The sequence below is a fragment of the Oncorhynchus tshawytscha genome, linkage group LG10, assembly GCF_018296145.1.
Source record: "Oncorhynchus tshawytscha isolate Ot180627B linkage group LG10, Otsh_v2.0, whole genome shotgun sequence".
Classification (NCBI taxonomy): domain Eukaryota; kingdom Metazoa; phylum Chordata; class Actinopteri; order Salmoniformes; family Salmonidae; genus Oncorhynchus; species Oncorhynchus tshawytscha.
Genome location: NC_056438.1, coordinates 69572953 through 69589364, shown reverse-complemented (window position 1 = coordinate 69589364; position 16412 = coordinate 69572953). Strand labels below are relative to the sequence as shown.

The window sequence follows — 16412 nt, the reverse complement described above, 5'->3', positions numbered from 1 at the left end:
CTCTCTGTCTCCATCTCTAGTCCTGGTCAGAGGACGGGTGATGATCCAGAGATCATCTATGATGAGCTGCTTCACATCAAGGCCTTATCCCACCTCTCTGACACTGTGAGTCTTATCCCACCTCTCTGACACTGTGAGTCTTATCCCACCTCTCTGACACTGTGAGTCTAATCCCACCTCTCCGACACTGTGAGTCTTATCCCACCTCTCTGACACTGTGAGTCTTATCCCACCTCTCTGACACTGTGAGTCTTATCCCACCTCTCCAACACTGTGAGTCTTATCCCACCTCTCTGACACTGTGAGTCTTATCCCACCTCTCCAACACTGTGAGTCTTATCCCACCTCTCCAACACTGTGAGTCTTATCCCACCTCTCTGACACTGAGTCTCCCAACACTGTGAGTCTTATCCCACCTCTCCGACACTGTGAGTCTTATCCCACCTCTCTGACACTGTGAGTCTTATCCCACCTCTCCGACACTGTGAGTCTTATCCCACCTCTCCAACACTGTGAGTCTTATCCCACCTCTCTGACACTGTGAGTCTTATCCCACCTCTCTGACACTGTGAGTCTAATCCCACCTCTCCGACACTGAGTCTTATCCCACCTCTCCAACACTGTGAGTCTTATCCCACCTCTCCGACACTGCGAGTCTAATCCCACCTCTCCGACACTGCGAGTCTAATCCCACCTCTCCGACACTGCAAGTCTTATCCCACCTCTCCGACACTGCAAGTCTTATCCCACCTCTCCGACACTGCGAGTCTTATCCCACCTCTCCGACACTGCGAGTCTTATCCCACCTCTCGGACACTGCGAGTCTTATCCCACCTCTCCGACACACATATATTTCCAATCAAAGGTTTGGACACACCTACTCATTCAATTTTAATTTTTTTTTTGTAGACTATTTTCTACATTGTAGTGAAGACAAGCTATGAAATAAAACATATGAAATCATATAGTAACCAAAAAAGTGTTAAACAAATCAAAATATGAGATTCTTCAAAGTAGCCACCCTTTGCCTTGATGACAGCTTCACACACTTTTGGCACCTGGAATGCATTTCAATTAGCAGGTGTGCTTTGTTAAAAGTTGTTTTGTGGAATTTCTTTCCTTCTTAATGCGTTTGAGCCAATCAGTTGTGTCAGAAATTGCAGCCCAAATAAATGCTTCAGAGTTCAAGTAACAGATACATCTCAACATCAACTGTTCAGAGGATACTACGTTAATCAGGCCTTCATGGTCGAATTGTTGTAAAGAAACCACTACTTAAGGACAATAATAAGAAGAGTTGCTTGGGCCAAAAAACATGGGCATTGGATATTAGACCTGTGGAAATCTGTTCTTTGGTCTGATGAGTCGAAATTTGAGATTTTTGGTTCTAACCACCATGTCTTTGTGAGACGCAGAGTAGATGAACAGATGATCTCTGCATGTGTGGTTCCCATCGTGAAGCATGGAGGAGGAAGTGTGATGGTGCTTTGCTGGTGACACTGTCTGTGATTTATTTAGAATTCAAGGCACACTTAACCAGCATGGCTACCACAGCATTCTGCAGTGATATGCCATCACATCTGGTTTGCGCTTAGTGGGACTATTATTTGTTTTTCAACAGGACAATGACCCAACACACCTCCAGGCTGTGTAAGTGATATTTGACCAAGAAGGAGAGTGATGGAATGCTGCATCAGATGGTTTGGGATGAGTTGGACTGCAGAGTGAAGGAAAAACAGCCAACAAGTGCTCAGGATATGTGGGAACTCCTTCAAGACTTTTAGAAAAGCATTCCAGGTGAAGCTGGTTGAGAGAATGCCAAGAGAGTGCAAAGCTGTCATCAAGGCAAAGGCTGGTTACTTTGAAGAATCTATTTTGATTTGTTTAAGATAGTAAAAATCAAGGAAAAGCCTTGAATGAGTAGGTGTCCAAACTTTTGACTGGTACGGTGTGTGTATGTATGTATGTATGTATGTATGTATGTATGTATGTATATGTGTATATATATATATATATATATATATTATACACAGTGCCTTCGGAAAGTATTCAGAACCCTTGATTTTTTTCAAAATTCTCTTAGGTTACAGCCTAATTATAAAATTGCTTTTCCCCCCCTCAACATTCTAAACACAATACCCCATAATGACAAAGCAAAAACAGGTTTGAGATTTTTGCTGATAATGTTAAAAATAAAAAACAGATTTCACATTTACTGAAGTTTTCAGACACTTTACTCAGTACTTTGTTGAAGCACCTTTGGCAGCGATTACAGCCTTGAGTCTTCTTGGGTATGACACTACAAGCTTGGCAGACCTATATTTGGGGAGTTTTTCCCATTCTTCTCTCCAGATCCTCTCAATCTCTTCCATGTTGGATGGGGAGCGTTGCTTCACAGCTATTTTCAGGTCTCTCCAGGGATGTTAGATCGGGTTCAAGTCCATATAATCTTGTTTCTCATAGTCTGAGGGTCCTTTAGGTGCCTTTTGGCAAACTCCAAGTGGGCTACCATGTGCCTTTTACTGAGGGGCTTCCGTTGGCCACTCTACCATAAAGGCCTGATTGATGGAGTGCTGTAGAGATAGTTGTCCTTCTGGAAGGTTCTCCCATCACCACAGAGGAACTGTAGAGCTCTGTCAGTGACCATTGGGTACTTGGTCACCTCCCTGACCAAGGCCCTTCTCCTCCAATTGCTCAGTTTGGCCGGGCGGCCAGCTCTAGGAAGAGTCTTGGTGGTTCCAAACTTCTTCCATTTTAAGAATGATGGAAGCCACTGTGTTCTTTGGGACCTTCAATGCTGCAGAAATGTTTTTGTAGCCTTCCCCAGACCTGTACGTCGACACAATCCTGTCTCGGAGCTCTACGGAAAATTCCTTCGACCTCATGGCTTGGTTTTTGCTTTGACATGCACTGTTACCTGTGGGACATTTTATATAGACAGGTGTGTCTTTCCCAATCATGTCCAATCAATTAAATTTACCACAGTTGGAATCAAGTTTTAGAAACATCTAAAGGATGATCCATGGAAACAGGATGCCTGAGCTCAATTTCGAGTCTCATAGCAAAGGGTCTGAATAAGGTATTTCTGTTTTCTATTGTTTTTAATAAATGTGCAAAAAATTCAAAAAACACTTTTTACTTTGTTATTATGGGATATTTTTAAGTAACATTTGGAAAAAGTAAACAGGTCTGAATACTTTCCAAAGGCACGTGTGTGTGTGTGTGTGTGTGTGTGTGTGTGTGTGTGTGTGTATACACACACACACACACACACACACACACACAGTACCGTTCAAAAGTTTGGGGTCACTTAGAAATGTCCTTGTTTTTGAAAGAAAAAACACTTTTTTTTGTTGTCCATTTTAAAAGAACATCAAATTGATCAGAAATACAGTGTAGACATTGTTAATGTTGTAAATGACTATTGTAGCTGGAAACGGCTGATCTAAAAAATTAATGGAATATCTACATATGGGTCGTTGAACAAGCATGGGAAACAGTGATTAAAGCCTTTACAATGAAGATCTGTGTTATTTGGATTTTTATGAATTATCTTTGAAAGACAGGGTCCTGAAAAAGGGACGTTTCTTGGTTGTTGCTGAGTTTATATACGATCTTGGACAGAGAACTGTAGAATCACCAGGAAATGAGCTCAAAGTGATTTTAATTATGGAAATCTATTCCCAATTATTCCCATGCATAAATAAAGAAGCATACCTGTATGTGATCATATCCCAATGTAATCACAGTTTGAAATTATTCAGTTTTAGTCAAATACTACATATTTTTGGGATTCTTACGGTCAATTTTCAGTGTACAATTTATAACTATGTTCCGGCCCCCCAACCATCCGCTCAAGTAACAATCAGCCCATGACTGAATGGAATTGGGGACCGCTAGTCTAGCAGATTTAGCTGGCTTGTGTGCTTACAGACATTGATGAACTGTTCAGAGGTTTTTCAGGTGTTTTAATGTTTGTTTTGCTGTTACCATCTTGCTTACAGGTGAAGAGGGAGCTGGCGAGTGTTCTCATCTTCGAGTCTCATGCCAAAGCAGGAACTGTGTGTAAGTCCCTATCTCACCATGCTGTACTGTGTGTGTGTGTGTGTGTTTTTAGGAACACACATTAAGGTGTGCTCTCTCTCCTTCCAGTGTTTAACCAGGGAGAAGAGGGAACATCCTGGTACATCATCCAGAAGGGCTCTGTCAATGTGGTCATCTACGGCAAGGTATGACGTCTGTTTATACATGATGTGTATATGGGCCTACAGTGGATTTGAAAGTAGTACAAGATGACGCTAACTAAAATGATTATGACCAAAAGAATGCATCTGCATACAACAGCTGGCTTGTATTCCCTAGGGGAACTAGTGCTACAGTTTGGGAAACTCTGGCTTCGCTCATCACAGTGAATGACTAGCTCAAGGTTCTCAGGATATACACAACACACTCACACGTGATTAGTCACAATCTTCATTCATGCTAGCACTTCTCCGGCTGTCTAATCCGTGTGTTTTGACGCGTGTGTGTTCCTCTTCAGGGTGTGGTGTGTACCCTGCACGAGGGGGATGACTTTGGGAAGCTGGCGTTGGTGACTGACTCTCCTCGAGCTGCCTCCATCGTCCTCAGAGAAGACAACTGTCACTTCCTCCGAGTGGACAAAGAAGACTTCAACAGGATACTCAGGGTAGAGTTGTATACTGTTCTGTTACTACACTGTGCAATACTGTACCATACTGTACCATACTGTAACTTACTTTAATGAAATTTACTTTACCTTACCTTACTTTAATGTAATGTCCTGGTATTTACTTGACTTTAGGACGTGGAGGCAAATACAGTGCGTTTGAAGGAACATGAGCAGGCTGTTCTGGTCTTGGAGAAGAGTCCCAGAGCCTCCAGTCTGGGAAATATCAGGTACACTGTGTTGTCTGGAACCCCTGAGAAGATCCTTGACCACCTCCTGGAGACTATGAGGATGGATACACACCACTCTGACCCAGGTGCGAGCACACACACACACACAACCTGGTAGAGATACACTGTGAGTCCCTAGGGTTGAGGGCCTGGGCCTGGTTGCATAAAACATCCTAAGTCAATTTTCCCCTTATCTTTTCCCTTAGTTTCCTTAAATTTAAGTCAGTTGCACAAAACATTTTGGGGCTAATTTCCCCCTTAAATTAAGTGAAAAAGTTAAGGGTGCCTATGAAGTCCCTTAAGTGCTTAATTCAGTATGGATGTCAATGAAAACATCATTTGTGGCTGAATATTGCTTTCCTCTCCCCTGGTTTCAAAAGGAAAACAGCAAGCAGCTAGCTACTTAGCTAAACAATGAAAGGCGCACAATCCATGTCTACAAAGTCAGCTGGCTAGCAAGCTACCTGCTCTGCAAGCTACCTGCTCTGCAAGCTACCTGCTCTGCAAGCTACCTGCTCTGTAAGCTCCCTGCTCTGTAAGCTCCCTACTCGAAGCTACCTGCTCTGTAAGCTACCTGCTCTATAAGCTACCTGCTCTGCAGCCTACCCGCTCTGTAAGCTACCTGCTCTGTAAGCTCCCTACTCGAAGCTACCTGCTCTGTAAGCTACCTGCTCTATAAGCTACCTGCTCTGCAGCCTACCCGCTCTGTAAGCTACCTGCTCTGTAAGCTACCTGCTCTGTAAGCTACCTGCTCTGTAAGCTACCTGCTCTGTAAGCTACCTGCTCTGTAAGCTACCTGCTCTAAGCTACCTGCTCTGTAAGCTACCTGCTCTGTAAGCTCCCTACTCTAAGCTACCTGCTCTGTAAGCTACCTACTCTAAGCTACCTGCTCTGTAAGCTAGCTTGAAGTACTAGAAAGTAATAGAAATGAGGTGAGAAAAAAGTAACTCAAAGAAAAGTGTTTTATTATATTCTGAATCAATTTATTTCTCCAGTCTTGAATGTAGAACTTCTATTTTGAGATGTCAAAATAAATGTGATCTCTTTGATAAGACATCCATTCTGTGAATCAGGTCTTCTCCATGGTAACCAGAGACTCTTTCTGCCATACATGCCTTCAAACTACCCCAAAAAGCTTAAAGTATGCCCTTGAGGGGTTCTATGCAACACCCTTAAATAATTACCTTAGATGAGGGGAAATTATTCCTTAAGGGAAACACCTAACATGTTTTATACAACTGGGCCCTGCTACTGTATGGGATCGGATGATGGGTCGGTAGATATGTATGAATATCTGTTTTCTAATATTATTCTCTTTCTTCCACTCTTTTTCTCCCTCAGATCCTGCGGTAGATGACTTTGTCCTCATGCACTGTGTCTTCATGCCTAACAGCCAGTTCTGCCAGCTACTCATGGCACAATATCCTTTTTCTCTCCCCCCTCCCCTCCTCTCAGATCCTACGGTAGATGGCTTTGTCCTCATGCACTGTGTCTTCATGCCTAACAGCCAGTTCTGCCAGCTACTCATGGCACAATATCCTTTTTCTCTCCCCCCTCCCCTCCTCTCAGATCCTACGGTAGATGGCTTTGTCCTCATGCACTGTGTCTTCATGCCTAACAGCCAGTTCTGCCAGCTACTCATGGCACAATATCCTTTTTCTCTCCCCCCTCCCCTCCTCTCAGATCCTACGGTAGATGGCTTTGTCCTCATGCACTGTGTCTTCATGCCTAACAGCCAGTTCTGCCAGCTACTCATGGCACAATATCCTTTTTCTCTTTCCCACTCTGCCCTCTTGTTTTCTCCCTATCCTTCTTTCTCTCCCTTCAGTTTCTCTTCTTGAAGTTCAGTATGTTACACATAGGTGACAGTTATGTTATAGTTGTGTGTTATATCTTTAACCCCGTGTGTACCTACCATGCGGTGGCTCCCCCGGGCTCGGAGCAGGAGAGGTTGGAGTACGCTGTGACCTGTAAGAGACGAGTCCTCAATCTGGCCCTGCGCTGGGCTGCAGTACACACACATCACTTACAGGAGGAGCCAGCAGCACTCATATTCCTGGAGGTACACACACACACACACACACACACACACACACACACCTGAGGAGTCGTCTGAGTCTGTGTGTTTCTCTCTGTAGGAGCTGTATGGGAGTGTGTCCAATGACTCACGGATCCTCAGGGCTCTGAAAGACTTTGTACCTGACTTGGAGAAGGTTGTCAAACTACAGTATGTAAAACTGACTTCTAACCTCTACGGTGACCTTAACCCCATAATCCTGATCCTCAAACCATTATAAAGACATGCATTATTAACATACACTTGTTCTGTTGTTTCTATTCTTCAGTTCAGAAGAGGCCAAAGTGAAAAAGGTAAGTGTGGCATGGTGAATGTGTCTGTCAAGGTGTGTGTTGATCATCTTTGATGTTGTGTGGTCTGTCTCAGCAGAAGGTCCTTACACAGTTCAGCAACGGAGACGAGAAACTAGTGAAGACACAACCCATCAGGAACTGTGACGACAGTCAGTTTGTGACGTTAAAAAAATGTATTTTCCTACACTTTTTCTTTAATCACAAGCCTCTTAAAAACGTGTGTGTGTGTGTGTAGTCCTGTTGAAGGTGTACTGCAGTGACCACACCTACACCACCATCCGGGTTGCCGTAGCGGCCACAGGGAGTGAGGTGACCAGCGCTGTGGCCGACAAACTTGCCTCAAACGACGACCTGATATTGGTACACCTCAGCTCCGCAGGCGGTGAGGAGCCAATCACATCTCACTTAATTTACATAATATTTATTGCTGTCATTTTTATTTTCCTCTGTGTGTGTTCTCCTGTCACAGAGAAGCAGATGCTGAAGCCTAATGATGTGTCAGTATTCTCCTCTCTGAGCATCAATGGGCGTATGTTCGCCTGTCCCCGGGACCAGCTCAATGCTCTGGTGAGAGAGAATAAGGAATAGAAAGGGGTCAATAGTGGCCTTTGAGACAGATCAGTGAGTATGTTTACATGCACACTAATAATTCCATATTAAACAGATTATTTCAGTAGGAAGATTATGGCAATAGTCATGTAAACACTCAGTTTATCTTAATCTTGTAAGGTCTGTTAGATCTACAGTTGAAGTCGAAGTTTACATATACCTTAGCCAAATTCATTTAAACTCAGTTTTTCACAATTCCTGACATTTAATCCTAGAAAGAATTCCCTGTTTTAGGTCAGTTAGGATCACCACTTTATTTTAAGAATGTGAAATGTCAGAATAATAGCAGAGAATGATTTATTTCAGCTTTTATTTCTTTCATCACATGCACCAGTCCCTCCTGCAGCAAAGCACCCCCACAACATGATGCTGCCACCCCCGTGCTTCACGGTTGGGATGGTGTTCTTCGGCTTGCAAGCTACCCCCTTTTTCCTCCAAACATAACGATGGTCATTATGGCCAAACAATTCTATTTTGATTCATCAGACCAGAGGACAATTCCCCCAAAGTATGATTTTTGTCCCCATGTGCAGTTGCAAACCTTAGTCTTGCGGTTTTGGAGCAGTGGCTTCTTCCTTGCTGAGTGTCCTTTCAGGTTATGTCGATATAAGACTCGTTATACTGTGGATATAGATACTTTTGTACGTGTTTCCTCCAGCATCTTCACAAGGTCCTTTGCTGTTGTTCTGGGATTGATTTGCACTTTTCGCACCAAAGTACGTTCATCTCTAGGAAACAGAACGCGTCTCCTTCCTGAGTTTTATGATGGTTGCGTGGTCCCATGGTGTTTATACTTGCGTACTATTGTTTGTACAGATGAACATGGTACCTTCAGGTGTTTGGAAATTGTTCCCAAGGATGAACCAGACCTGTGGAGGTCAACAAATTATTTTGATGGCTTGGCTGATGACATCATGAGAAAATCAAAAGTAAAGCAAAGAGGCACTGAGTTGGAAGGTAGTCATTGAAATACAGGTACACCTCCAATTGACTCAAATGATGTCATTAGCATATCAGAAGCTTCTAAAGCCATGCCATCATTTTCTGGAATTGTCCAAGCTGTTTAAAGGCACAGGTAAACTTCTGACCCACTGGATTTGTGATACAGTGAAATAATCTGTCTTTAAACAATTGTTGGAAAAATTACTTGTGTCATGCACAAATTAGATGTCCTATCCAACTTGCCAAAACTATAGTTGTGGAGTGGATGAAAAACAAGTTTTAATGACTCCACCTAAGTGTATGTAAACGTCCGACTTCAACACTATTATTCAGAGTAAAAACTGTAAGGACACTATTAAAGGTTAAACCAAGTTTATTCTTCCCGGGGGGTCAATACAGATGCATTGGACAAAGACATTCACACAAGCACTGATATTTAACCCTTTCTCCTATGCTGAATCTCCTCCTACACGTCTTTATTGCTATGCAGGAAACTAAGTGTTATGGGCCATTTTTCTTTCTCCCTTAGCGTGACCTGACCTCCTGCCACGTGATCTCTTTCCCTACACTCAGTACATTCCAAGCATAACCATTACGTTCTGGTGTAGCCCCTCGGCTATGACTCCCCTCAGGCCTCTATTACAACTAATGATTAATAACGTTTAAAGTTCAGAAATCATACGGCGATTAAAATGCCAGGTTTTCTGACTAATATTTTTAAACTATTAGGACATGTAAACGAGTGTGTCTGCGCATGTGCCAGCACCGGTAGCACAAGCCTCCCTGATTTTGAGCGGGTCAACTGAGCTCGTATGCATCTTAGAAATTGTTTTCCTATGCAAACTTTATATTTCCAAACTTAGAATCAAATAGGCAAAAATAGCGCTGTGGTAGAATTTCTGCATGTTTTCAGATGTGTCCATGGTAACAGGATTATTAGGGAAATCGTTTTAAACAATCTATTATAATAATACAATTATTGTGGCTAGTTAGATTGTGTTCATGTAACCGTAATCATAGAGATGTGTAGACATTAACCCGTTGTGAGTGTGTGTTTGTTAGACCCCTCTCCCAGACCAGGAGGGGCCCTCAGCGGGGTCCATGTCCAGTTTTCAGCTGATGAGTTCTAAAGACCTGGCCTATCAGATGACCCTGTACGACTGGGAACTCTTCAGCTGTGTTCACGAGGTATACACACACACACCCTGGCTAATATGAGATAAACACGCTGTCTATTTCTCTCACTACACCTGAATCCTATAGTACATACATTATGTTCTGTCTTAATTTGACCAGTTTCTCACAGCAGGAAAATAATCCTGCAGCAACAGGAAATGTTAATTATTATGTGTGTGATAATTAATGGACATTTTTGTAGGGGTTGATCCATTTTTATTTAGGATAAATCAGTGGAAATTGTTAACTTTAGAAGCCTTTTTAAACCTTGAATACACAACAATTTGAATGTCCTACTGCACAGGGAAATTCTCTGTGACAGAGTGATCAAATTAAGATCCTACACATGTAGGTTTGCTTTGTCTTCCCTGTTGCAGCATGAGTTGTTGTACCACACGTTTGGTCGTCAGAGCTTCAGGAGAACCACTGCCAACCTGGACCTGTTTCTACGCAGGTCTGACTATAATCAAACATGAATCATTTCTAAATAACTTCTATGACGTTGTTCAGGTTGATGGAACATGTTACAGTATGTTATGATCGTAATGTGTGATGTCGTGGTCAGGTTCAACCAGGTGCAGCTGTGGGTGGTGACGGAGGTGTGTCTGTGTGGTCAGCTTAGCAAACGGGTTCAGCTGCTCAAGAAGTTCATCAAAATCGCTGCTCAGTGAGTCTTGTGCACACAAACAATAAAACACTTGTTCTGTAGATACTCATGCATATAGATTATTGATGGCTCTGAAATGCTTCTTCACAATCTCATTGTATTGGTGGTGTTGCTTTCTCCAGCTGTCGGGAGTTTAAAAACCTGAACTCGTTCTTTGCCATCATCATGGGTATGAGCAACCCTGCAGTCAGCCGACTCACCCAAACCTGGGAGGTGACAACTACTATACTGTTAAACTAAACTGCAGTTTTTCTATTAATCCATAAAAAAACGGAAGCCCCTGAACCTCTCTCTTTCTGTTGGCAGAAACTCCCTAGCAAGTTCAAGAAGTTCTATGCTGAGTTTGAGAGCATGATGGTGAGTTGCTCTTCAAAGACCCCTAAATTAAAAATACGGTTGTTGACCTTTTGAACAGTGATGTGTGTGTATTCCAAGGACCCGTCCAGGAACCACAGGGCATACCGGCTGACCGTCACCAAAATAGAGCCGCCAATCATCCCCTTCATGCCCCTCCTTCTCAAAGGTAAGCCCAAGCTCGGTCGCATTCAGTAGGTACGTTTTCAAATCAAATTGTATTAGTCACATGCACCGAATACAACAGGTAACAACCTTACGGTGAAATGCTGAATGCAACAGGTCACAACCTTACGGTGAAATGCTGAATGCAACAGGTCACAACCTTACGGTGAAATGCTGAATGCAACAGGTCACAACCTTACGGTGAAATGCTGAATGCAACAGGTCACAACCTTACGGTGAAATGCTGAATACAACAGGTCACAACCTTACGGTGAAATGCTGAATACAACAGGTCACAACCTTACGGTGAAATGCTGAATACAACAGGTCACAACCTTACGGTGAAATGCTGAATGCTAATAGTCTGAATAGCCATTTGATCAGATGTTCAGGAGCCTTATGGCTTGGGGGTAGAAGCTGTTTATAGAAGCCTCTTGGACCTAGAGCTGGTGCTCCGGTACCACTTGCCATGCAGTAGCAGAGAGAACAGTCTATGACTAGGGTGGCTGTTTTCAAGCTAAGATGAGGTAGTTTATAGTGTTTCCTCTGTTTTAAAACTGCTTTTTTGATTCTGTTCCCAGACATGACTTTTAGTCACGAGGGCAACAAGACATTCATAGACAACATGGTGAACTTTGAGAAGATGGTGAGTATACACAGGTGTAAGATGCTCATAAACTGTTCATGTCACCTATATGTATGTTGTAGTATCCACAACCTTCATAGAACATTTAATACAACTTCTGTATGGTATGTGACACTGCTTGTTGTTGGGTTTTCCAGCGGGTGATCGCAAACACCATCCGGGCGGTGAGACACTGCAGGAGTCAGCCGTTCAGTAAGTCTCAGATTATGTCCAGTGGTCCTTTCAGCTGAACCCATAACAATAGGCATTAACACTGCATACAGTCAGGTCCATACATTTTTGGACATTGACAAAGTTATCATTTTGGCTCTGTAAGCCACTACAATGGATTTGAAAGGAAACAATCTTTCAGCTTTAATTTGAGGGTATTTTCGTCCAAGTTGAGTGAACGGTGTAGGAATTACAGCACTTTTTATATGTGGTCCCCCCATTTTAGGGGCTCAAAAGTAGTTGGACAAACTAACATAATCATAAGTTAAATTGTGAGTTTTAATACTTGGTTGCAAATCTTTTGCAGATTAAAAAACATGAGCTGGCGCACACCCAGAAAGAAAGGGTTTGTGTGGAGGTGCTGACTAACGGCGAATAAACTATCAAAATAAAGTGGCGCACTCCATGTATAAACTCCCAGCAATTTAATGGGTATTTACCAACGTTTCGGCGTCACTGTGTCTTCCTCAGGGTAATGTCATGAATACTTGAACCAGGTTATGTAGACACACAGTACAATCAGTGTAACCAATGACAGTAGTGAGGGGTGTGTCATAATGATTAAGTTAATTCAAATGGGATGGTTAGCTTCAACAAAGTGAGCTGCTACTGGATAGTCAATGTTCTTATATCTGATTGAGCTGCTGTGTTCAGCTATGCGTTGTTTTAGTTGTCCTTTCGTTTGTCCTACATAGGCTTTTCCACATGAACAGGTGATGAGGTAGATTACTCCCTTGGTCTTGCATGAGATGATCCCCTAACAGGGATCTTTGGACCTGTATGTGGGTGTCTGAAGAAAGACGTTTTTATAGTGCTATTACACTGTGCGCATGAGACACATTTGTAGTTGTGAAATTGAATGAAACAATAATGTAAGTTGATGCTAATATGATGTACAATATTCCATTATGTTTCTATATGTTAATAGCGTAATATATTTAATATGCCATATACTACATTAAGTGTCACTAATTAAAATTAACTTAATCATTGTGACACACCCCTCACTATTGTCGTTGATTGCACTATTTGTCTACATAACCTGGTTCAAGTATTCATGACATTACCCTGAGGAAGACGCAGTGATGCCCAAACGTTGGTAAATACCCATTAAATTGCTGGGAGTTTATACATGGAGTGTCTGACTTTATTTTGATAGTGCAAATCCTTTGCAGTAAATGTCTGGAACCCATAGACATCACCAGATGCTGGGTTTCTTCCTTGGTGATGCTCTGCCAGGCCTTTACTGCAGCGGTCTTCAGTTCCTGTTTGTTCTTGGGGCGTTTTGTCTTCAGTAAGTGAAATACATGCTCAATTAGATTCAGGTCAGGTGATTGACTTGTCCATTGCAGAACATTCCACTTCTTTTCCTTAAAAAGTATTGGGTTGCTTTTGCAGTACGCTTCTGGTCATTGTCCCTCTGCACTATGAAGCGCCGTCCAAGGAGTTTTGAAGCATTTGGCTGAATCTGAGCAGATAATATAACCCTAAACACTTCATAATTCATCCTGCTGCTTGTCAGCAATCACATCATCAATAAATACAAGGGAACCAGTTCCATTGGCAGCCATACAAGCCCACACCATAACACCACCTCCACCATGCTTCACAGAAGAGGTGGTATGCTTGGAATCATGAGCAGTTCCTTCCCTTTTCCATACTCTTCTCATCATTCTGGTACAAGTTGATCTTTGTCTCATCTGTCCCAGTACTTAAGTAAAAATACCTTAAAGTAATACTTAAGTAGTTTTTGGGGGTAACTGTACTTTAATATTTATATTTCACTACATTCCTTAATAAAATATTGTACTTTTTACTCCATACATTTTCCATGACAGCAAAAAGTACTCCTTATATTTTGAATGCTTAGCAGGACAGGAAAATAGTCAAATGCACGCACTTATCAAGAGAACATCCCTGGTCATCCCTACTGCCTCTGATCTGGTGGTCTCACTAAACGCATGCTTTGTTTGAAAATGTCCTGGGCTATCCATAAATAAGAAAAACAAAATGGTGCCCTCTGGTTTGCTTAATAATAATTTTTATTATTTTTACTTTTGATTACTTAAGTATATTTTAAACCAAGAACCTTTTAGACTTATACTAAAGTAGAATTTTACTTTGACTTGAGTCATTTTCTATTAAGGTGTCTTTACTTTTACTCTAGTATGACAGTTGGGTACTTTTTCCACCACTGATCTGTCCACAGGATGTTGTTCCAGAACAGTATAGACTTTTTTAGATGTCTGGCAAACTCTAATCTGGTCTTCCTGTTTTTCAGGCTTACCAATGATTTACATCTTGTGATAAACCCTCTGTATTTACCATTTTCTCTTGATTATTGACTTTGACACAGATACGCCTACCTCCTAGAGGGTGTTCTTCATCTGGCCAACTGTTGTGAAGGGGTTTTTCTTCACCAGGGAAAGAATTCTTCTGTCGTTTCACCACAGTTGTTTTCCGTGGTCTTCCAGGCCTTTTGTTGTCCCTAAGCTCACCAGTGAGTTCTTTCTCTTTAAGAATGTCCCAAATAGTTGATTTGGCCACACCTAATGTTTTTGCTATCTCTCTGATAGGTTTGATTTGTCAGCCTGATGATGGCTTGCTTCACTGGTAGTGTCAGTTCTTTGGACTTCATATTGAGGGTTAACAGCAACAGATTCCCAATGCAAATGCCACACTTCAACTCTAGACCTTTTATCTGCTTACTTGTAAATGAACTAATGAGGGAATAACACACAGCTGGCCATGGACCAGCTGAGCAGCCAGTTGTCCAATTACTTAAAAAGGGGGGACCACACACAGAGTGCTGTATTTCCTACAATGTTCACCCCATTTGGATGTAAATGCCCTCAAATAAAAGCTGAAAGTCTGTTTCCCTTCAAATCCATTGTAGTGGCATACAGAGCCAAAGTAATAATAACTGGGTCTGTGTCTCTCTCTCTCTCGCACTTTCTCTCTCTCTCTCTCAGACCCTGAGGTGTGTCAGCCCAATAAGAACCATGCTGAGGTGAGGGGTTATGTCAGGAAGCTGTGTGTGATTGACAAACAACGGACCCTGACAACACTCTCCTATAGGCTAGAGCCCCGCAGGACCTGAGGTTGCCCACCATGCAGTTGTTACTCTCTATGACATCATACAGAACCCTCAGCCTCTGTAAGATCAAGTAACCTTCATTGCTATGACATCAAATGGCTTCATTGGGCCTCTGTGACATAATATGGAACAGTCAATGTCTATGACATCACATGGAATTTTTAGCCCACTAAGACATCTTACTGAACCCTCTATGACATCACACAGAACCATCAGCCCTCTGTGAAATCATACAGAACACTTTGCCCTCTGTGACATCACATAGAAGAGAGATGATTTAGAGATAAGAGACTTGATTTCTCTGTTACATGTAAGGTTGCTCTAAATGTAGATTGAAAAAAGTTACAAGAGATGTTAAGTCTCATTTAGATTATCATGTCCCTTACTTTGAGCAGATGTAAAACATAAAGTATAATGTTACAAATACCAAGATCTTTACATAAATGATTATAGAGAAACAAAACCTCTAGCTTTGTCACGCCAGTGTTCTGAAAACTGTCCTCAAGTTCTTGTTTATTTTTACATTAAAGCACAGCTCCTGAGGCGTATTGGTATTCAATTAAAATCAGTCATCTTTCTCAGTTTTTTCATGTAGTTTTTGTAAATGTGGGTACTGTATATTTAACTTGTTGTACCTCATCATGATGTCAGTGGGTTGAGAGCGTATAGTCTGTCTGAACAGTAAATAAAAAATATCTAATATAATAATCAAAACATCGGATTCTGGTGGTTATTGCTGATTTGGTCACTGTTATTGTCCCTGATAGTGATGTCCCCTGGTCTGTCCCCTGTTGATTATGTCATCACAATCATTCATGGATTGGTCCATATAGATAGATAGAGGACTCTAGTGCTCAAAAGCCTGTGTTAGCATGGGCAGCGCAATGGAGGACTTTTACCAGTCAACTGAGTGGGACCTCCTATGGGTTAAGGAAGGATCACATAATTCCATCAAGGTTATCAGGAGGGATCAGCCAATGAATTAAACTAGTGAGGAAACATTCCAGAACTCCAGGTGGCAGTATGCCTCATTTCTGTTTGTTTGCCAACTCAGAAGTAGTAGAAAAAGAAAATGTACTACTTCAAAATGGAGACGGTCTCAATGGCGTTGCCCGTGCTCTCACAGACACCATGATGGGACAGATACAATGTTGTTTAATCTATGGGTTTGTCATGTCACCATGGTCATTCCAGACTGGTGATGTCACTGCCTCCTTGTTCTTGGTGTGTGTGGTGAGGTTTTAGTTGATGAGTGAATG

General features: G+C 42.1%; 1 protein-coding gene across 10 annotated transcripts in view; it reads left to right on the top strand.

Annotated features, from left to right (window-relative positions):
* LOC112260806 (rap guanine nucleotide exchange factor 4-like) overlaps positions 1 to 15861 on the top strand; it is a 28474-nt gene extending 12613 nt beyond the window's left edge. For 6 of the 10 annotated variants that reach the window (XM_042328932.1, XM_042328933.1, XM_042328935.1 and 3 more), the window contains 21 exons: positions 21 to 105; positions 4005 to 4065; positions 4153 to 4229; positions 4541 to 4687; positions 4823 to 5003; positions 6259 to 6679; positions 6829 to 6979; positions 7056 to 7144; positions 7263 to 7287; positions 7361 to 7436; positions 7523 to 7669; positions 7757 to 7854; positions 9901 to 10026; positions 10392 to 10468; positions 10580 to 10681; positions 10804 to 10894; positions 10988 to 11038; positions 11117 to 11204; positions 11782 to 11846; positions 11984 to 12038; positions 15029 to 15861. In XM_042328932.1, coding sequence (XP_042184866.1) covers positions 21 to 105; positions 4005 to 4065; positions 4153 to 4229; positions 4541 to 4687; positions 4823 to 5003; positions 6259 to 6679; positions 6829 to 6979; positions 7056 to 7144; positions 7263 to 7287; positions 7361 to 7436; positions 7523 to 7669; positions 7757 to 7854; positions 9901 to 10026; positions 10392 to 10468; positions 10580 to 10681; positions 10804 to 10894; positions 10988 to 11038; positions 11117 to 11204; positions 11782 to 11846; positions 11984 to 12038; positions 15029 to 15156 — 2341 coding nt within the window. In that variant the 3' untranslated portion in view covers positions 15157 to 15861. Of the gene's footprint in view, positions 1 to 20; positions 106 to 4004; positions 4066 to 4152; positions 4230 to 4540; positions 4688 to 4822; positions 5004 to 6258; positions 6680 to 6828; positions 6980 to 7055; positions 7145 to 7262; positions 7288 to 7360; positions 7437 to 7522; positions 7670 to 7756; positions 7909 to 9900; positions 10027 to 10391; positions 10469 to 10579; positions 10682 to 10803; positions 10895 to 10987; positions 11039 to 11116; positions 11205 to 11781; positions 11847 to 11983; positions 12039 to 15028 lie in introns of those variants that run through there. The other 4 variants (XM_024436163.2, XM_042328938.1, XM_042328934.1 and 1 more) reach the window with 3 other exon arrangements.
* The last annotated feature ends 551 nt before the right edge of the window (positions 15862 to 16412 follow it).